Source organism: Cheilinus undulatus, linkage group 1 (genome assembly GCF_018320785.1).
Source record: "Cheilinus undulatus linkage group 1, ASM1832078v1, whole genome shotgun sequence".
In the NCBI taxonomy this organism is placed as follows: Eukaryota; Metazoa; Chordata; class Actinopteri; order Labriformes; family Labridae; genus Cheilinus; species Cheilinus undulatus.
Window position 1 is genome coordinate 51,164,267 of NC_054865.1, and position 23,108 is coordinate 51,187,374.

At 37.4% G+C, this 23,108-nt stretch overlaps 1 protein-coding gene across 2 annotated transcripts in view; it reads right to left on the reverse strand.

Annotated features, from left to right (window-relative positions):
- Window positions 1-561: 561 nt before the first annotated feature.
- Window positions 562-23,108, reverse strand: part of gramd2aa (GRAM domain containing 2Aa) — a 47,327-nt gene continuing 24,780 nt past the window's right edge. For both annotated transcript variants that reach the window (XM_041809508.1, XM_041809595.1), the window contains 8 exons: window positions 19,531-19,634; window positions 18,870-18,968; window positions 13,494-13,565; window positions 13,351-13,407; window positions 11,598-11,775; window positions 7,000-7,093; window positions 2,939-3,043; window positions 562-1,724 (listed from right to left, as the gene is read on the reverse strand). In XM_041809508.1, the coding sequence (XP_041665442.1) occupies window positions 1,721-1,724; window positions 2,939-3,043; window positions 7,000-7,093; window positions 11,598-11,775; window positions 13,351-13,407; window positions 13,494-13,565; window positions 18,870-18,968; window positions 19,531-19,634 (713 nt within the window). In that variant the 3' untranslated portion in view covers window positions 562-1,720. The remainder of the gene's footprint in view (window positions 1,725-2,938; window positions 3,044-6,999; window positions 7,094-11,597; window positions 11,776-13,350; window positions 13,408-13,493; window positions 13,566-18,869; window positions 18,969-19,530; window positions 19,635-23,108) is intronic.

Sequence of the window (23,108 nt, forward strand, 5' to 3'; positions counted from 1 at the left end):
CATAGAGGGCATTAAATGGGGCAGTGAATACTGTATACTGACAATAGAGGGCACTTTTCTGATGATTTTTCAAACATTAGGGCACCAAGGTGTGCAATCAGCCCCCCTCTGAGTCAACCAGTGCACTGCTATGATTACATTCAGCACCTATGACTGAATCACAGCAGTGTTTATATTCTAAATATCACTCCCTCTCATGTGATGTTGCCCTATAATATAGATAATTATTAGTGTTGCAGTTTAAGGGTTTCAGGGTGTCTCTTTTGGGTTAAAAACCTCTACAGCTTCTTGAGCTCATGTAGCCTTTCGAAGCCCATCACATGTCAAGCATTTATTTACATTTCCAAACTAAAGCCAAGGTCATTTTTGGCAGCTTCCAAACAGATGACATTTTTGAAAAGTATTTTTTTTTTAACCAATGAAAAGTGACAAGATATTATATTGAAACTGAAACATGTGGAGGAATGTTTGCTGGTGTACAGCCGACACTCCATATGTAATTTATTAAGCATTAAGCATTTCTGCCAACATCCTGTTACAGTGCTATAATTTAGGCTGAGTTGTGGAAGGTTACGAAAATTTGCAGTACTGTTGGAGTCGAGATTTTTCATGGTGGTCGAGTATGCAGAGCCAACAAGACAAGGTTAAGAGGGAGCACTGGAAAGTACCTGAAATGAGCGACAAATTAAATAAAAGCCAAAACATTTTTTTTATCTACATTGTTTTTGCCAATTTAATTCAACTGGGTTTCACAAACAAGTCTAGGACTACATTTTCCTCATGTATGCAAAATCAAAAATATAGCTTTCGACAAAGATACATGAACATAAACACTCAAAACCTCAGTGTGACATTTTTTAGTCTTTGGTGACTTAATCTTAAAGGTACAAAAGAATAAAACTCTGGTTAATCCTTTTACACAGCAGATTAGAACAACTAAAAACTATAAATTATATATTTCACCTACTTAATCTCATTCACATTGGATTTAACACCCATAAAGTGGTGTTATGGCTACAGTTCAATCTTCATTCAGTCAAGTTTATCATTACATCCTTCATAAATACCTTCAGAAATGAAATCTGAGTACCGCTCATCAAGCAAAAAATAGATTTAAACTTTTAAAACATTTGCATATATTTGAAATAATGTTGACGCATTTAGAAAGTGCATTGTCTCAGATAGTTCCAGCCTTCCTACAGAGGGCTATGGCAAGATCTTAACAGAAAAACAAAACATTTGGTACGTGTAGAGCTGATTATGTAAGATATTGCTGAATAAGTCATAAAAACTCACCTGAAACATGTTTTACAATCAGGGTTTTCAAGCTATAAAATTATGAATTACTCTCTTTGGAAACTTCCCAGCAGCGCCTCAAACAACAATCACGACCCGCTCACTATACTAGAGTTAAAGGACTCTACATTTCAGTGTCAGTGAGGCCAAGGTAGACAGTCATTCTCTACAGTAATACCTACTTTAAAGTCAGAAATAATAAATACACAGTCTGTTTGCATAGTCTGGAAGTGATCACTATAGAGGAACTCATCCTGCGAAGAGGAGCTCCTGAAGAGGCCTGGACTTGGGCTGATGTTGCACCTTCATGAGGCAGGGTCAGTGTTCTCTGGGCTGTAAAGCTGGTCCTGGATCTGTAGCAGGAAGTCATCAACTCAAAGCAGGGGGAGAGGAAACAGCAGGCGATCACAGCGGAGAGCAGTGGCTACCTGGAAGAGAAGAAATCAGCCAGGTTAGAGAGCTTTGAGGGCTAAAAAACAACATGGATCCAGGCTCACAATAATAATCTTCGCTTCCGGGGTGCTTCACAATGTGTGACTCAAACAGCTCAACCTGGCTTGTCTATTATTGTCTCTGTTTGCTGTTTGTAAATGTTTGTATGGTCTGGGTAGACTGCAAAAACTGAATTGCCCTTTGGGATAAATAAAGTTGTCTGACTCTAAATCTAAATCTAATGTACAAACCAACAGAATATTCAAATATTTAACCCTCATATCTATGCTTTAACCTAAGTCATAGCCGTGTGACAACAGGACAGAAGCAACAAATATGTGGATTTTATTATTTATCAATCCTTAGAGGGTGTTGAAGCCATTTTCATATTCTTATTAGTAATTTTTAGTTTGTTTTTGTATTTTTTTTAATTATTTTGACTGTGTCAATGCTAAAACATATATTTTGGAAGGTACTCTTTTTTTCAAAAGAATATCAGGACCTGTAACGGGCCAACAATAAACTCTGTGTACTTTCTGTTTACACTCAGGGTGGTTGTGACCAAAAATGTCTCACTGAAACCTATTAAAACCACAACTTTTGATACCTAAACCACTGCAAAAAACATGCATTTTATGTTAGGCTTTCATTCTGAAGTCATTGCTTCAAATTTGCAGATTGTCCTGTTTGCCACGCAATGTCAGGCATTTTCTAATATTTGGTGTGATGGGAAAAAGCATGCTTTTTCCTGATGCGTCCTCTAAGGGCATTTTTGTAACATAAAGTATTAATTTGTCCCTGTTTCCGAATCAATCCACTGTCCTTCCTCTGTCAAATAAAGCATGAAAAAGCCCAAAAATAAATCTAAAAAAATAATAATAATAATAATAAAATATCCTTACAAAGGAAAAAAGAAAAGAAACCCTGATATAATTCAATTAAAAATACAAAACTCTTTATGCACCTCTCCTGGACTTCAAACATCCATAGTATTCCACTTATAAATATCTAATGTTTGTTTAATTAACCAAAACTCAACTGTTTGTCTAACTGAAGGATTTTATTTTATTGTCTTTTTATTCTGTAAACTCTTGTGCCATTTTATGCAGTTAATTGTTGTACATTTTATCACATCAGATTCATGCTCTGTTATGAAACTATGTTAAACTGCATTGTCCCTATCAAATAAATAAATTCAAATTGACTTTACCTGTCTCTCAGGGGCAGAGTTGGGTTACTGAGGAAAGACAGCTGCTGCTCCAGGCTGCACACACGAAAAGCCAGGTAGCACGATGACAGGATGAGGAGAATAATACTGAGCAGAGAGGAGGAAAATTATTTTTAAATATAACAAAAAAAACTATTAAACATTATAATCACTGTGTTACAAGACATGAATTTTCTAGTGGTTTTAGACATCTGTAAAACCATTTTTAAACACTGGGGGGCGATGTTGTATTTCTGTCAACAAACCCTGACTCAACACAGCCCCTCTACAGCAGTAGTATTCTTCTACTTGAACAAAAATGCAAATCATGTTTTCTGAAACTACAGCAGAACATTTTCTACACAATGATAAACTTTATGGTTTAACATTTTTAATTGTGTTCCTGACAAAAGTAGATTAAAGCATACTAAAGATATAAAACCAGGAAAAATATCATTATGTCTTTCTACTTTTGATTATGTTATATTGTCATTTAGCAGATGCTTTTATCCAAAGCTACATACATACAGGTAAGACAGGTGTCCCAGGAGTTAAGGACCTTGCACAAGGGCCCAAACTGGATATTGAGTCTGTACTGACTGGGAACCATCAACCTTGCAGACCACAGTCAGTGGTGTAACCCACTGAGCTATCCAGCCCCCAGCCCCAGTGATGATAACTGATAAAATAATAACATTAAATACTGTAGTAATAATCCTGTAATATAATATGAGCCAAAGAAGAGCCTTTTGAATTTTAGATGAAGATTCAAGTTTTTAATATTTGTACTTTAAACATATTTGAGAACATAACATTATTCTATATAGCCCTTAGATAAACAGTTTTAAGTAAATACTGGGATTCAGTGTTCGAAGGCATGAAACAACATCATTTTATCAATATGGAGCTACGATGAAATACATCAAATCAATAAAACTATCTCTGGTTTCCACTGATGTGTGTTAAAAACATAAACATTTCCATCTGACATGAAGATACCTCAGCTCAGCCAAGTCTGGACAAACTGTGAGTCTTCCTGTTTCAGTATACTATATCTGGAGCTGGTTGTTTTTCAGCATTTGTTTATAACAGGAGACAGAACGTTGTACATATTCTGATTCCACTGTTATTTTGATGATGGAGACTTTCAAAATATACCAAATTTAAAAAAAAGGACTTGGGCAACATTTTCAACCAAAAGCTGCTCTGAGTGAAGGAGTGAAAGAGTTAGAGCTCTGTTTAAATCACACTACAGTGCACAGAAATGTTGGTAACATAATTTTGAGATTTAGACAGTGTGCCAGAGTTTGCCTGCATTATTTGGGTATAAAATAATACATTATATAATTGCATTTTATACAAAAAAAGTGGGCTTCTTTAAATTTAAGACATGACAGGCACTGGTTTTTATTTATTTATTTGTAAAGCCTTACAAAATGCTATCATATATAACATCTTTGTTAAATCAATCTCATATCCTATACTCAACACATTCTAGTAACCTGCTGATGTCTGAAGTTCCACAGTCAACACTTTGTTGGGGAAACTGCTTTAGCAGCTTTGCTGCACTCAAAGGGAACACTTTACAACAGTAAAATTATAAATACTTCCTATTGGTCAGTGTAAGACAACAATAACAAACTCATCTGATTTAAAATGTAACTGTTTTTAATTATGTTGATGACATTTTTATTTTTCTGTTGAATGCATATTTATTTTGTTTCCTGTTCCCTCGACATTATTGAAAATGAGTGCCTGTCCTCACTTTCAATGATATCAAGTGAACAACAAGAAAAATAAAACAATGATTGTTGGTGACAATATAGAAGCTGAATGAATGGAAACAAGAAATTACCCAATATTGCAAATAGAGGAGTCCTGCTTTTTAGGCTCAGTATCAAAACAGGTATCAGTAGTGTTCGATTTTCACTATCATCGTATTAGAAATCTGGTGGAAAAAAGGAAAAAACAAGAGACTTGAGAGCTTCTTAAACTGGAAGTATTGGTAATCATGACAGAGCTGGCTGGTGAAGGGCATGATCAAATCTAGAACTTTGATTAAACTGATTTAAAAGCCTTTATTAACTTTATTGTAAAGGTAAGTGCTTTGGTTTTTATGATATTCTTTTGAATTCTCATCGCTGTAATGAGGCTAAATACTGCTAGTGCTGAGCTGATGATAAATGCTTGAGTTCCCCCCAGGATTATTAAAGAAATCTAAAATCTATCTATGCTGCCCTTTGTTTTAATAGGCTAATTAAGAGAGCACAGTCTAGACCTGTCCTCTTTGTAAAGTGATTTGAGATAACTTCAGTTATGAATTGTGCTATACACACAAAGACTGATTGATTGATTGATTTGTTCCTTCACTGGCAGGCTGAACAAAAAAAGTTAGTTTTAAAAAATCTGTTGTGTTCACCTAAAAATCTAAAATAGCTATTTCAACTCTATTTCTCTGAGTTGATGGAACACATTTTTGGCTTCAAGTATACAGGATTCAATCAGTTTTTTTTTGTTGTTGTTGTTTGTGTCATTGTACCCGATTTATTTGACAACCATCCCTTAATCTGCACAGTTTTCCCAGAATGCCTTTGAGCACTAGACGCTTTTGCACCATGAGTGAAGTTACCCTCTCAGTTAGTGAAGTCCAGACACAGGATGATGTCTAGGTATACCTTTAAGTCGTTGATCTTTGTAGCCAATCATATCAGGTGGCATCATTGTTCAAAATTAAAATGTGTGAAAGACATAAGGGAAAAATTACAGTGGATGAGAAACATGTAAATGATATACTTTGACATGAGTTGTACTCAAAAAATTAATTTCCTTTACTTGAGAACTTTTCTGTAACTGATTACAACAATTAATTCAAGTGTTTTGAACTTGTTGGTGTAGACTGAGCTCTCATAATGTTTTTGTAGCTTAATTTCTTTGATTGTGGTATCAGTATATGCTTGTTAGGCTTTATTACATTCTATTTTAAACATATTAAAGTATAAATTGGGGCTTTACCTTAAGTTTTACCTTAGGTGTTCTCTTGATGTTGTTTTGCTGTTTTATCTCTTGTTTGGGTTCTGTTGCTTTATTGTTCTGTATGTCAAAGCACTTTGTAAACTCTTGTTTTTAAAATAAAAGTTATTTGAATATTTTTTCAAACAATTTACATATTTAAACTGTGATTAATCCCAGAATGTCTATAGTTAATCACTATTAATCTCTTAACTATTGCATTTTGAAGGTTTAACATTTTAAACCTAAAACGGTTTTTGTTTCATTTTGTATTTTTGTACTGTCTTTAACTAAGGGACATTGACTTCCTGTTTGAATACAGATCTGCTTTTATTTTGAAAGACCATAAGGAACTTGTTATGGACTGAAAAGGAAACATAAAACAAGGTGAAGATGACTTCTGACTAGTCCACTGAGCTGTCTTGAGTTTTTAAAGGGCCATGAGACTTATGGAGCAGTGGTGGATTTATTTTACCTCACTGTGGCTTTAGTTGTTTAACCAAACTGCTAAAAAGGACAATAAAGCATGTTCATGTTCGCAGGTCATTAATGCCGACAGTCTGAGTATAAATATTGCGAGACTGTCATTGTAAATGTTATGGATTTAAATCTGTGATATATATGACCAAGCCTGTTTCTTCTCTTCTCCCTGACAGGTGGGGTCACCGTCAGCAATAAGACAAACTTACAGGAGCAGATAAAGATTTATTGCTCTCTCAAGGACACTTCAACAGGAGCTTTATGCTCTCAAGGTGAAGGACAATCGATGTCATCATTGTGTTGCCTTGTTTGTAAGAGGGCAGGGTGGTTAAGAAAGCATGATAAAGTTATTCTACAGTTGAGTTCATTTTTATGGGGTCTGATTTCACTAAACTTTATCACAGAGAAATAAAAGTACAAACTGAACAGTGTTTAAACACCTCTGATCCCCATGTAACTCGTTTAATCACTCTCTATTTATACCGCCATGTTAGTGTGTGTAGGCGTGAGTCAGCTGTTGGCCGAGCTGAAGGTGCTGGTGTTGTTGGTGTTTGTGTGTCCCTCTGTATACTCACAGCAGGGTGAAGAACTTGAGCAGCTGGTACTCCATCTGGCCCAGCTCTGTCACCGGCTCTGATAAAAGACCTCTGTCTGTCTGCAGAGACCGCTCTGTAACACACAAACACACACTTTGACATAAAACCATTAACAGTACTTGGCCTGGCTACATTATAACCCCATCAGGCCTCTCAGGTCATAAGGTGGAGGTCTCTGCGCTGCACTCAGAGTTAGATCCAGGCTAAGTGAATGTGGTCCTTCTCTCTGGAACAGGCTGTGTGCTCACTTCAGGTCCATCACAACACCAACAGCATTTTAAAGAAAACTCAGAGCTTCATGGTTGAACACAGCGGTGTTTTTGTGCTTGTTTAATCGATGGAGCTAGGTACACACGCTTCAGTGAGAGGGCAAAGGTTTACACAACAAGGAATTGGTGTAAGGCATGATTAATCAATGGTGTTTGTCAGCTTCATCGACACATTTTCTGCATTGTTCTTATGTTGATGTTCATAAATTATGCTGTTTATATAACAGATGCTCTTTTTTTCTGTCTTTATTTTAAGATTTATTTTTGGGCTGTTATGTCTTTATCAAGGTAGGACAGCAGAGCATCAGAAAGAGAGGAGAGAGGCAGAGGGGAATGACATGAAGAAAAGGAAGCTGCCCATTCTGTGGAGAACAGCCTCTGTACATGGAGCAGACTTAAACACCTTTAATGTTCTTTAAAAATAAAGTAAAATTAAATTAAGTGCATGATTTTGATGATGATTTCTAAAGAGACCTTATTTTGGTTATGAGTATAAAATGTCAGATAAAAAAAAGATATTTAAATCATTTATTGTCATTGCAGTGCTGCATTTGATTTTCAAACATAAAGTATCCGTGTTGTAAGGGGTGGGAAAAATTTCACAAGCAAGATGGATTCTAATAAAGGTTAGGCCAACCTTCCTGCTCTCAATTTTAATAACAAATAGGATATTTTAAGCAAAACCTTTGGCAATAAAGCTATATGGAATGAATAATATGTAAACTGAATTCAAGAATTTTAAAACTGGACAGTACAACCCTTCCATTAAAGGGGGATTACCAAATATTGTTCTTTGCCAAAAAAAAAAGTGTTCAGAAAGTATTCAGACCCCCTTTGCTTTTTTCAGTTATGTCATGTGTCGGCTAGACAGCGGGCTTTCATGTCTTTGACACTGAGGAGACCTCATTGGTTTCTAAGTCAGGGGTTCCATAACTTTTCAACCCAGGAACCCACAAAACAACAGCATCAGAGACTGAGGGCCCCAACTGTCTTAATATTCAAGCATGTAACTTTACACATGGCCTTTCTCATCACTGACAAAAGAACACAACAGTCTAAAAACACAATATCTTATAAAATCATTTATTATTAAAAAGGCTGGAAGAAGAATTTACCATAACATTTTTCAGTGAGGGCCAGAAGAATCTAAGGATGGCGGGGCCACTTTGGTATAGTTCACCTTTAGTGTATTAAAGCCAGTAAACACAATCCCATGTAGGTTAAGATGGGCTTAGTAATTGATATGCTTCAAGAATTAAAAACCTTCCATCGTCACAGCTCTCCATCAACAGCTGACCAGGCAAACAGCCAATCACTGTAAAGGGTTTAAGGTTGGTAAGTGAGCACATTTCATGCTGCTACCACCATAACCTTTCTGTCTCTATTCATCGTGTCTTTATGATTATTTTGGTGTCTTAATGTTCACCATTTATGCTGCCATCTCAGTTTAGTCATAAAAAATAGCTTGTCAAAATGCTTGTTTACAGAATTAACACGGCAGTACTGCCACTGTCCAAACTAAAAAGTACTTCATAGTCTCATGTTCTAATGTGGGTCCTAATTTAATTTTTTAAATTTTCTGCGACCAATTTAAAATCAACTACAGGCCACAGTTTGGACACTCTTGCTCTAAGTCATAGGAGAACTGTGAGCTGACTGCTTGTTCTGAAAAGTTATTTATGATCTAAAGCTTCCTAACAGATCACTGCTTGTGCGTGGTTGACATAATGCTCCTCTAATACAGGTGTTGACTCAGGTTACACCACAAAGTCAGCGTACATCTCTTAATTTCATTACACCCCAGCTCTCCCTTCCACCTGATAATCATGTACACAAAAGCTCCCACTGATCAAACATCCAACAAGCATTAGAGGGCAACATTAATGTGGGTTAATATTTAGAAAAGATCTAAAGCCTGTCAGTATATATTTGTAAAAATGTCCTCAGACAGCTCTGACAGCAGACATTGTTTGGTGATAATCTCCAGTTAATCTGCATCCGCCCAGAGCGTTTTAATACAAGCCCCCGCATTCTTTAATCTCCATTTGGAGCTTAATGTGTCGTTGCATAAGAGAGATGCTGCTGTCCAAAAGCAATTACTCTTTCTCTCTCTCTCTCTCTTGCCCTGTGTCAAACACATACACATACTGTTTTAATGAAATGAAAACCTTAAAACATCTTCAGATGAATCCATAGCTATCTGCATATATTCACTAAATCTATTGCTCCCTTTATACATATAATAGGTTGAAATTATACTTTCACTTATATTGTGTAATAAAAGTGACTCTAACACTGGACTTGACTCATATTTTCTTGGTTCACTGACTCGGTGCTTCACAAAACTTGGATTAGAAGCTGTTTCCTATTACCTATAAAGCTGTTCCTGGTCTATGACCTCTCTGCTCACAGTGAGACTCTATCATGCAGATTTCCTGTTATCTAAATATTTATTTTACTGCACATAGTCTTTTACTGGCAGTGTAAGACCCTTGACCCTTGCAAGTTTAAAGGGTCATCTGAAAGCACACTCATGACCATGTGCAATACATCAGCACTAAAGCACTTTACCATCTGTCTTATAAACTTAGCTACAATGGTCACTTTATTCCTGGTCAGTCATAAGCAAAGTCATACAGCCACCTTCTGTATTGTTATATTTGGGTCTTTGTATTATGTTGTAGTGTTTATGTTGTTTGGTCTCTTGGTGTTGTCTGATTTTATGTAGAGTTTTGATTCCATTATGTACATGTTGAAGGTACTCCATGTTCATTAATGTGTACTGTCCCTGATAATAACTATATAAATAAATATAAAAAAATAAATAATTTCTTACTACACTTCTTTTTTTTTTTTTTTTTAAGATTTATTTTTGGCCTTTTTGCCTTTATTAGATAGGACAGTGGATAGAGTCGGAAACAGGGAGGAGAGTGGGGAGAGACATGCAGGAAATAGTGCCACGGGCTGGACCCGAATCCGGGTTGCCTGCGCACATGGCGCGCGCCTTAACCACTCGATCACCGGCACGCCTTACTACGCTTCTTTAATGTAAAATATTTCAACTCTGCCGAGAACAGAAGTCAAAATTACTGACCAATTTTTTATCATCTGTTATGACATTTCCTAGTTTTATAATAGAAACTTATTATGCATCTTCAATATTCTGCTTTTTTTGTTGTAATTTGTTTTATTATCAAAAGATTAATTTTTGGGCTTTCAGACTGTATTTTGCACTCACGGATCACTTTATTAGAAATACTTGTTCAACTGCTCATTAACCCAGTCAGTATATGGGATGCAAACAAACCACCTGGTCATCAGCGCCCTGACTAAGTGTCCTTCTCTACACCCATCAAGATGTTTTTTATTCAGTTAGGTTTTTTCTTTAATATTCAAAATGGCTTTGAGATTTTTTGAAACTCATAAAAATGTGAAACTCATAAAAAGCCAACTAATTACCCTTTTTGGTGAGCAGAGCCAGAAATTTTTTTGATATTCTAATATTTGAGATAGTGAATTTGGGATTTTAATGAGCTGTAAGTCATAATCATCAGGAGTACAATAAAAAAGTCTTAAAATATTTCACTTTGTATGAGATGAATCTAGAACAGTCGTTCTCAACTGGTGGGTCGGGACCCAAAAGTGGGTCGCAAAGCCCTTTTCAGTGGGTTGGGGTTGTGTGCCTGGGAAAAAAATTGTTTCAAATTTTCCGTGAGACATGATAAAACATGCATGTTTTGCACTGTTTCATTGTTTCATTGAAAATCTCTAAAATTTGGGTCGCAGTTCTCCTTGAGAAGTTGATGGTGGGTCCCGTGACTTAACCAGTGAGATCCACTGATCTAAAACATGTGAAAGTTTCACTTCTGCAGCTAAATAAACATCTGGAAAAATAAATTTTTTTATGATAGTCATTTTTTTTAAATACACCTATAAACTTTATATACAGTTAAAATGGATTGGATTAGAAGTAGCAGGTTCTTGTTACACATTATACGATTAGGACGTTGTCATATTTATCATATTATCACAAAGCCACAAATTTTACTGCAGTATCATAAATAATATTTTTGTTTCCCTGTGTTGCTTGGATTGATTTACTTCATTATGGATGAGCAAAAGTAAACCGTGTTTATAATTGTTAATAATTATGATCAAAGACCCTCATAAACTGTGCCAACATTATCCAGTAAACCTTGAGGAACATCAAGCTAATTCTCTCTAACATTGAGGTTAATATGTCTTTCCCTGGACGTTGCATCCATGCAATAATTAATACAGTTTAATCAATTTATAGAATCTTACTACCTTCCAGCAGCTGCTCTGGTTTGAAGGGAGCGTCTGTGGGGTTCAGGCTGCTGGTCGAGTTCCCCAGGAGATCAGGAAGGGAGGAGGATACGGATACCACCGAGGGTTTTCTTCTCCATTTCAACACTGACGGGAATTCATCGACTGCTTGGAAATCATCAGAAGCGGGAAACTCGTCCTGTGGTAAAAGAGAGAGGAGAATAAAGTGTAGAGATGATGATGCAAAAACACTGATCAAAGACTGACGGGGTATGAACATCTCAGCAGCAGGCAGACGATTGGAGAATTAATCTAAAACCTCAGATGGAAAAAGACGACTAAAATTTAATGACTTTTTACTTTGATTTCAGGGTTTTGTGCATTCAAAAACCTCTACTTTGCAACTTTAGTGGCCCCTAAACTGTTTTTATGCCTCCAAGAGGGCAAAAGCCAAGGTCAGGTATAATGTTTATGGATTGTCTGTCCTCATTTTTCTGGGAATGCAGGGTAACTTCTTCAAACATTGCATGAATCTTTACTCTGACTTAGGGATGAACTGGTTAGATTTTGGAGGTAACAGGTCAGACATAAAGGTCACTAGGCTTTCTGTTCAGCCCTTGCTTATGAATGCGACATATCAATAGCAGTCGAAGATGTCTTGGTGGCCTCTCTCACTAGCCTCTTTTTTGCACAGTCACGCAGTTTTTGAGGACAGCCTGATCTACGCAGATTTACACACGTGCAATATTCCTTCCATTTCTTGATGATGGATTTAACTAAACTCAAGGACATGTTCAGTGCCTTGGAAATGTTTTTGTATCCATCCCCTGACTTTTACGTTTCAATAACCTTTTCTCTGAGTTGCTTGGAGTGTTCTTTTGTCTCTGTGGTGTAATGGCAGCAAGGAATACAGATTAAACAGTGACTTGATCATCCAGACAAAAGTGTCCAAAAAGCAAAACTATATTGACAATGATTTCCAAAATCCATAAAAGGGAAAAACACTCCAGGGAGGGGTATTTTCATAGGCACTGTATGTTTTATAAAACGATAAACCAGACTGAGTGAATTTGGCCAACACTGATAACACCTGTCAGATCCTAACTTCACTCAAAATGATTCAACATTGTTTTTTAACTCAAAAGCAAAAAGTAATCCTTTGTTAATAAGACATACAGACCATAAATCTAAAAAGGCATCAAATATATATGAATGAGTTAAAATAAGGTTGGACAAAAAGATGAAAGCTATAAACTGGGGACACTTTGTGCCACAATAAACATAAACATGTCGTCCAGTTGGAAAACAGAAGGGTTATTCAGGCATCTTACTATCATCTTGGTTTGAGATGAGTAAAATGCTACAGAACCTTCAGTGGAATATTTTGGCACCGTGAGCAAACCTCCCCCTTTTGCTCTTAATGCTTTCAGGCTGGATTAAAGTGTGATCAAGGACACAGTTGTTGATAGAACTTAATTATTCTGTAGTACAAAGCTCGTCCTGTTACAGAGAAGGATATAGTGCACACAACCACACAAGGTGACTTCACAGAGCTCTTTGATAGCATCGTGCAGAGTCGGGGGATGATTCACGGCGGCTCAAACAGAATGATCAATCGATCGTGTCTGTGTGAGGAGTAGAGTCAGCCTTCAGGTCAGGGTTAGCTGTACGTGAGAGTCCTCGGTCGCTTTCAGGAAACATCAGAGTCATTCTAACACCTGTGAAACACCAGACGTTGTTTTATGATGGTTTATAAAAGATATGTTCAACGTACCAGCGATAAAGTCGGCTCTTCCATAAACTGCTTCAAGCTCAGACTCTTCCCATTGACCTGGAGAGGAAAAGAAAAAATCCTCTTTAACTGAATGAACTAGAAATAGTAAATCATGAGTAGTATGCATGTGTCTGTTATCTGACCTGCAGGTGTGTACAGATCCTGCGGAGGACGTCATACACACTATCTCTTGATAGCAGAGATACAAAAACATACTGAGGAAAGAAAAGAGGGGATGCATGAGGTTTGATTTTTGTCAGTATCAGACATAATATTCATAAAGCGTAGCAGTTACTGTACTCAGTATCATTTTAAAGCATGATTTTGGCCTCTCCTTAAGTGTGTATGTCATGAAAGTTGAAGCCATGTCTGCAGTTTGTTGACATCTTAAGATAAATGAGGATGAAAAAACAGGCAATTTCAAAAACATTTTCAGGATGCTGAAGCCCCCCTAAATTTCATATCAGCACCCCTAAAAAACAAAGGGTAATGCCAAACCAGACTTTTTTAATCTGACAGGTAGATGTCTTAAAAAATGGCCACTCTCTGCACCATATATCTCAGAACAGAAAAACAGACTAAAACGTAAGAAATAAATCAGATTAAACTTCCATTTAGTGTTGGGCTAAAGGTTAGGATACCAGAAAGGTTAAAAACCTGATCACAAAATATTTAATAAAGCCCAAAAAACAGTCTGCTCACAGGGAAAAAGGCTCGCCCCAAATGAAAACACTCTAACCCAGCAAGCATAGCTAACATAGCGTCATAAGCTGCATAAGCTACATAAATAATGGGGCTACGTAGCTAACATAGCTAAAGCCAAGCTCACAAAGCAGCCATGTAAGCTACATATTTATGTTATCTACATAGCTAAGTTAGCTTTGGCTACATATGCTAATGTTTAAGTTGCTGAAGCTAACTTAGCTTTAGATTACAGAGTAGCAAAGTGGCTGACATGGCGATGGAGCTAACATTGCAAAAGCTAAGCTCAAAAAACAGCAATGTGGGACATATAGATTCATTATCTACATAGCTACGTTAGCTATGTTGGCTAAAGCTTGTGTAGTTAAAGCTAAATAAGCTACATTGACTTATGTGGTAACACAACTTACATAGCTTGTGTAGCCATGTTAGCTTTAACTAAAACTAATCAAGCTAAAGTGAGCCACTGTCATTTTTTAAATTCTGTTTTGCTGTGATAATGAGGAATTGATAGGTTGGTTTTTCAAGAACTTGTTTGCTTTTAATCTAATCTTACCAAACAAAATTAGGCCTTTGACAGTCTAAAATGTTTTTTGGTTTTTAGGAGTGTCAAAAAAATTCTCACTTGACAAATTATTTACATCAAAATAATAATGTAGTTTAATCCATTTAAGTGGGTAAAAGCTGAAATCGAGAAATTGAGAAAACAACCAGAAATGACTATCACAGGAAATCGAGTGAAAAACTTGCAGGTCTGCTTAGGGTCATAACAACAGAACAATTTCCAATTTTATATCCACACAGAATTTTAAGAGGTTTCTAATGTACAACATGAGTGAAGGAGAGACACATACTGTCACTTATCACTAAACTGATCTTACATAAGCTGTGATATCAAGAGCTCTGCAAGGGACACCGAATTAAGAAATGTATCTTGACTTTCTACTTTGCTCAGACTGCCTTTGCTAATACCTGAACTTTGCTCTTTTTATCTGTTTGCATTTGGGATCATTTATACTGTAACACTCTTACACAATCAGAGCATTAAAGTGCACTATATGGACAGAAGTATCTGGTCACACCTGTTATTGACTGAATGCAGGTGCTTCAGTCAAGCCCGTTGCCACAGGTGTATAAAATAGAGCACCTAGACATGCTGTCTCCATTTGCAAACATTTTTGGTACAAAATGGGCCGTTCTGAAGAGCTCAGTGACTTGAAGTGTGGTACTTTGATGGATGCCACCTTTGCAACAAGACGATTCATGAAATTTCATGCCTACTAGATATTCCACAGCAGTGTTAATTTCGTCGACTACAACTATGACAAAAATGTTTGTCAGTGGCCTTTTTTTATGACAAAAACTAGACTAAGACTAACTTAAATAGGTCTGTGATGACTAAAACTGACAAAAATTAGTTCAGTTTTTGTCAAGATGACTAAAACTATACTAAAATGTATTGTAGTTTTCGTCAGACATTCAAAACCCGTGATATTTCTCCACTGTGGGTAATCTGTCAAAAAACAATGAATCTGTAGCTATTCTGCCTCTCAGCTGTAGAGAGCAGGGACCCCAGGTTTGGCGGAGTGCAGAGAACACCCTATCATGATTTGGTACCAGATTTAGGCAAGAAAATAAATGCTTAAACTTAAAGTAAAGACTAAAATGTGAGGACTTTTAATGGATTAAAACTAGACTAAAATGTTATGAGTTTTTGTCGACTAAAACTAGACTAAAACTAAAAAGGATAGAAATGACTAAAATGTGACTAAAACTAAAATGCAATTCATTTAAAGACTAAAACTATGACTAAAACTAAAAAAGTTGCCAAAATGAACACTGTTCCACAGTCAACTATGTTATTTTATTGGTAAGTGGAAGCATTTAGGAACAACAGCAACTAAGCCACAAAGTGGCAGACAACATACAATCATAAATTTCCACAGAAACACTCCAAAACTCGTAGAAAGCATTCAAAGAAGAGTGGAGCTGTTGAAAAGGAGGACCGACTCCATATCAAAGTATAAGTATATGAAATGTCATTATAGTCCTTGCTGGTGTAATGGTCCAGCGTCTGAATACTTCTGTCTATATAGTGTATGTAAAGCTTGAGTGATTATTTGTATTTTCATGCATATAAGCCAGCCAGCAATCAAACATAAAGATAAAGAGGAGACATTTGCTGTAAATAATTTGGGCAAACAACATTTCCATAATGGAGAGCTTAATCTGGGGCACAAAGAGGATATTTTCTAATCACATTTTGATTCAGGTTTATTCAGGCTTGATGAATTATAAATGACACATTGATGACAGTGTACTAAAATATCCTGCTGACCTGAATAACTATGATCATAGAAAGTACTTTTAAATGTGTTTTTAAGCATCTGAAACACTGTTGAGTCACCTTATCAGTTGTTTTATGTTCCTGTCTGTCCATAAATAGCTCTCTGTTGTACCTCTCGCTGAAGGTCATGCTTGTGAAAAAGCTGAAGAATAACAAATGAAGCTGTCGCTGGATTTTTTTCATCACTAACAGAAGCTGTAAAATTTGTACCACATAAACAGAAGAACTAACCGCCATCCTGCTTGGCGGTATAGCCGTGCTGTACAGAGTCATGTATGTCTGCAGGGTTATGTAAGGCATGTTACACAACCCTGCAGACGTACTGCATGAGGTGAAAGATATATTTACTTGAGCTGTGTGAGACATACTGTTCATATGCTCTGACAAAGGTGGGGATTTACTTTTGAAATTCATAAATATTAAAGACAAATTGCTTGGACAGATGGAATGTAAATAATTATTTTACAACAGCTGGGTTTTGCTCCGACCAGCAGACTTAACATGTAAAACTCCACAGAAATGCAAAGCATGTGGATATGTGAAGGTGACGACAGACAGAGATAGTGCACGCGGAAAAGACATCAGATGGACAGAGAGCAGAAGTATCATCTGTTTATTTTCATTCAGCTTGAAAAAATACCTCTTCTCATAAATAAAAATAGTTATTAATGAGTTTGTCTGTTTGCAAAACACAGTGTTCAGTTTGTGTATGAGAAGCCCAATTGTAAAAGCATCAGATTTTCTTCTACAGGACACAGTAGTTGTCAGGATAAACCAACATTATGGCTGCTTGGATGTAAGCCTGTCAAAATCTCCCATACTTAGATAACTGAAAAAGACAACTCAACTACCAGCTTTTTTTCTGAGCAGTGGTGGAGTCGTGTCTGGCACTCTTATATAGGAGAGGATTTCAAAGAAAGGAAAGTAAAAAGCAGAAAAACAGAGACCTGTTTCAGCCCAGAGGCCTACGTCGAGGCATTGTTGTGTGGGCCACTAGGCTTAAACATGTCAGTGTTTTCCACTTCTTACTTTCCCCCTTTAAGTCACAAATGCCTACTAAAAAGTGGGAAACACCAACAGCACAGCAGCCTACATAATAACTCCGCAATGTAGGCCACTAAGCTGATACAAAAACAAATACAAAGAGATTTATTGGTATGAAAAAGGTTTAAGCATTACCAAAGCAGTGTACAAATAATGTATAAATATACTATTTTATAAAATGACCTATTTTTAGCTCAGATTCCCCCCATTTATTTTGATCTTTGCCGAGATGTTTCTACACCTTGATTGGAGTCAACCTGTGGTAAATTAAATTTACTGGACATGATTTGGAAAGACACACACCTCTCTATAGAAGGCCTTACAGCTTACTGCCTGTAGAGCTCAGAGACAGAATTGGCTACAAAAAAGCGTCCAGTGTCGATAGAAGTTCAGAATTCATAAGCAGAGGAATCAGCAGAGTGTTGGACTTTAATGTCCAATGCACCTTAGCAGATGTCGAGCCCGCTCTGTGATTTCACATAGTCTTCTGCCTTGTGGCTGAGTTGCTGTTGTTCCTAAACTCTTCCGCTTTCTAAAAACATCACTTACAGTTGACTATGGAATGAAGCAGGGATAAAATTTCAATAACCATCTTATTGCAAAGGTGGCACCATCACAGTATCACACTTGAAGTCACTGAGCTCTTCAGAATGATCCATGTAAGATCACTGATGTTTACGAATGGAGACTGCATGTCTAGGTGCTTGACTTCATACACCTGTGGAAACGTGTCTGATTGAAACACCTGAATTCAATCATTAATAGGTATGAGTGAATACTTTTGTCCATATAGTCTACCTGCAACAGTTATCAGATTCCCATCAACTTTGTCTCTATTTTGTGCTAATTAACTGCTATTCTTATTTTAGCAAATTCAAAACATTGGTGGCTTGTAAACATGAGCACGTTAGCATCTTGAAATATATGCTTATTTAAATGACTCTCTTTTAGTGCATGGCATAAAACAAATGCACATAAAGTATATATGTGTACTATTTTCATATCCTCAGATTTAATATTTTGTGCTCTAAAATCGCCATCCTATTTAAAAAAAAAATGTTTTCATTCTCTTTCCTGCAGTTTTTTTAATGCTAACAGGAATTTGCAGTGCCACCACATGCTCGTGTTAGCCTGTTCTTTATCATTGTTCATGTGTTGCATGAGGCAGCACAGGAGCTTAAAAGGACATTATGTCTTTGAAAGCAGCCCTTGATGACAGGCTGATGTGACAGAAAGTTGAAAAGCCCTTCTTAACGTTGCCTTAATTGTGGAAAAACCCTTCAGCCTCTCGCTCCACCAGGCTAGGACTCCACTCTGCTGCTATCTATAGCATGGTGTTGTTTTTTCCATCACACCTCCCCTGGTCCCTGCTGCGCTAATCAGCATAAGTATTTTAATTCAAAGCGAGTGTGATGGAAGTGTTTACCTTCTGGCCAGTGTCTGTGGTGATAGCCAAGCCATTGGGCACGAGGCCCGCTGTTTTGTGCTTCTTCACCAGCCTCACAGACACAACAGGGATAGCCACCTGGAGAGAGGAGAAAATAACATTTAAAAGGGAGCCGTGGAAGCCAACTGGAACGCAAGTTGATACTGAAAACACTGGTGGGATATACGCGGGGCTGTGCATTGAGTAAATGGTATCCGAGAGGGAAAATGCAGTCGGGAAAAGCCCCTGGATTAAACCGGCAGTGGACATGAAACGTGTCTTATTTCAGTCAGAATGTGAAGAATGCAGTCTGAATAAGAAGCTTATTGTCACTCAGATATCAGGAGAGGTTTGGTTACAGGGAAATAAGGGGAAGGAACAATGCACAGCATCAAAGACAAAGTCACATAACTGTTTAAGGTTAAAGGTTCACTACCTGTTCTTGGTACATAGTTTCACAGCGCACACATGTGATCACAGACTGTGTCTGAGTCAAGAATTAAACCTGAGACTCTCAAAGTCACTCCATCATCTTGACAGACTCACAGAGGAATAATTTGTCAAGTTGTCCAACCAGCTCGTCACATTATGACTCAAAGCCACTCGGTTCCATTTCTGACAGTCACTTTAAGTTTATTAAGCTGTCCGTCTGCATTTGTACCTTGATGTCTTTTCCAAAAAGGTTGGCATAGAAACACAGCCAGTTTCTGGAAATGTAGAGCCGGCCTTGCAGAAGGATATCTCTGAGGAGAGCACAGGAGTACACTGACAGAAGAAACAAAGAGAAATTCTGTTACTATTTAAAAAACAGTAAACTGCATCAAGAAAAACATACAGCCTTATCAGAACGTTTCCACTGAACCCTCCAGCTGCTTCCCTGGCTGGTATTTGTTTTTCAAATTGAAAACAGTTTTCATCATTCTTTCAGATACACATCATCAGCCTCACTTTGTAAGCTGCACAAAGGGACAAAATGTAAAGTAAACCAGGTGAAACTGTGCAAATAGAGAAGCTGATACAGAGCAGGTAATGTTTTGAGTTTAACAGGATGGTGAAGCTGAGGCAGGAAGACTCGAAAGAAAGAGTCAGGACAGACTTCTACAATTAATAAAAAACGTTATGTATTGGTTCTGATCAGAGATGGTCGACTGTCAAAATAAGAGCTGGTACCAATATCCATGTTTGATAATTTAGATGATGTTCTTTTTTGAAGGTCTGGCTGCAGACCACAGCTCTCAGACGCCTCCTATTGCAAGCCACTACCGTGAAATGCTGCCTCTGTCAGGACGGACGTGATGTAATAGAGCTCAACGGTGCCTGCCTGCACCTCTGGATCCTGAAGCAAACTTTAAAATTTAAATCCTCCACAGATATTTTCGTAAAATCCTGATTAAAACATTTGGAACGCATGAACCAAGCTGACCAGCTATATTATTTTTAAAAATTCAATTTGGCAGCATTAATGGATGTCACCACCAACAATCATTCATCATTCGCAGGTGCAGTAGACATTTCCATGTTTACTCGAGACTCCACCAATAAGAGACTTACTGTTTCACTATAGGATTGTGGGTAGTGTAGTATTGGCAGAGATCGCGAATAAACTATTTTTTCTTCAAATATAATATCGTACAAATTTTGTCTTGTACAGGAGCGTATACCATTGCTTTACACTTAGGTAATAATCAAATCCACAATGGAGAAAATGAATGGGATTTTAACTTACAGAACCATCCTGTTGAGCTCTTTTTGCAGGGAGAACATTTTTCCATTCTACTTTTTTTAAAGTCAGGATTATTCATAAACAAACAAACAAAAAACACATAAAAAGGTCCAAGTTCTAGCAGCAGATTAGAGTATTTGTAGACCCATTTTAGAAATAGTCACAAGAATACTGTAGTGGCTCACTTTAGCTAGCTAATGTAGCTACGCTAGCTACGTAGTTAACACACCACATAAGCAAATGTTTCTATGTCAGCTACATAGCTAATGTAGCTTCAGCTTTAGCAAAACTAGCTTTAGGAAACCTTGCATGAAATGACATAGCAAACATGCCTTCATTAGCCTTAGCCTTAGCTATGTTAGCGAGTAGCTACTTTGCGCGAATAAAATATGGGTTTATGAGACTTGCAAAACTGTAAAAGGTGTACAGTCTTCAGCTATGTTAGCTACATAGTTTCTGTAGCTTTATTAGTTTAGCTACCTTAGCTACATGGAGGACAAGGTTTATCCTGTAAGCAGACAGTTTAGTTGGCTTGATTTAACATTTTGCAGGTCAGGTTTTAACCTTTGGTATCCTAACCCTAACCTTAGCTGGAAGCTTAATCTGATTTTACATGGAAAGTTTAAACGTGTAATTCTGTCCTGACTGAGGCAGCATCTTACAGCAGTGGTCTGCAAGGGGGGGCTGAAAACTGTAGTCTGCAGCCAGATGGTCTTGCGTTTTTATGAGCATCCATCTCCTTGTGCCAACATTTTCTCTCATGTTTGACCATGAAGACAGACAAGAGCTTGTTCAAAAAGTGCCTTCTTCTGCCCAATAAAAATTCTCTTCTTTCATCAGCAATAAGCTTTGCCAGATGCTAGCATAAACTTGAATGGACACATTAAAAAAACAATAAATATGAGGACAAATCGGGTACAACAAACATAAAGAAAAGAAGTTAGATTTAGGAGCAAGCGCAACGGAGCTACGAGACCTGCTGGCTTCTTCTCCCTCTCCTCAACTGTCTGCACTGTTTTTAAAAAGCCTTTAGATAAAAGCAGTGTTGCATCCAGCATTTACAGAAGCTAGACTGGAGTCCTTCAGTGGCATACATGAGTCATGATTTTGCACGAATTATCACTGCACCAGCTAATTACTAACGACTACGTGACGTGTCAAGGCACACTGCATGAATAAAAAAATATGATGCGCCAATGCATGTATTCTAATTTGCATTTTTATGTTCTATGTTTTATCATTTCATATCAGGAGACATTGGGATTTCGTTTTTTGTGCTTATTTTGCAGAATTTTTATTGTGTACACCACAGGCTGTCCTTACTTTCAAAGGATGGAAAAAACTGAAAGCTGCTCTACTGTTAGTTAAAATTAATGAATGAGGGAAACCTAGAATTATACATCTGAAATCTTATGCAAATAAACACCAAATCCTGACCCCAAAACTGAGGTTCAAACCCAGCAATTGCCACTATAAACCATTACACCCCTACTCATGCTACATTATTGGTTACTGGCCAATGTTTGTCACTAGGGCCAAAATCAGCTGATGTATACAGTCGTGTGCATACCTTTAAGGCATGAAAGGATTCATCATAGGCACATGCAGTGATGTGCAGGGAGGGCAAGGGGGGCGGTCACCCCCCCTTGTGGCCCAATTGTTGAAAAATGCGTGCTAAAGTGCCCTCTTGGAAGCCAAAATACATGTTAAAGTGCCCTCTTGGGCGCCAAAACACGTGCTAAAGTGCCCTCGAGAGCCAAAACGTGTGCTAAAGTGCCCTCTTTGGAGCCAAAACATGTTAAAGTGCCCTCTTGGAAGCCAAAACACATGCTAAAGTGCCCTTTTTAGAGCCAAAACACACACTAATGTGCCCTCTTGGGGGCCAAAAAGCGTGCTAAAGTGCCCTCCTGGTTGGCAAAACACACTAAACTGCCCCCTTGGCTGGTTAAAACATGATAAACTGCCCACTTGGGTGGCAAAAAGGCGTGTTTAAGTTTGCTCCTCATTGGCAAAACACACTAAATTGCGCTTTTGGGTGAAAAAAAAAACACTTAACTCCAGAAGACCATTAGGACCAAGAAATCAGTGAAACTTTACTTTGCAATGACTTTTATTTTGGGCCCTTTTTTGATCTATATTGAGCTAGAACTATATCTCACAGAACCAGTTTGAATTATCTAGTGCTAATATGGTGTTAAAATGCACTAGAATACAGGAAATGGCATCTACTTAAATGAAAATGTTCTGGGGGAAGACCCCCAGAACCCCTAGGGATTTATTTATTTATTTCTGTGTGTTCTTCACAGTCCAACGTTGGATCTACACAGTTCTTGTGGATGTTGATCCTAACTACAAACTAACCAGAGCAGTCTGTCTAGTTAGTCTGTTTTAAGGCTATATAATGTGCCATTTGTATAACATATAAACATGTCTAAAGTGCCCTCGAAAACATGCGAAACTTAGCGCCCTCTCTTCAGTGGCTTGAATGCGCTGTGTGTGCCCTTTTTCTCTTTTTG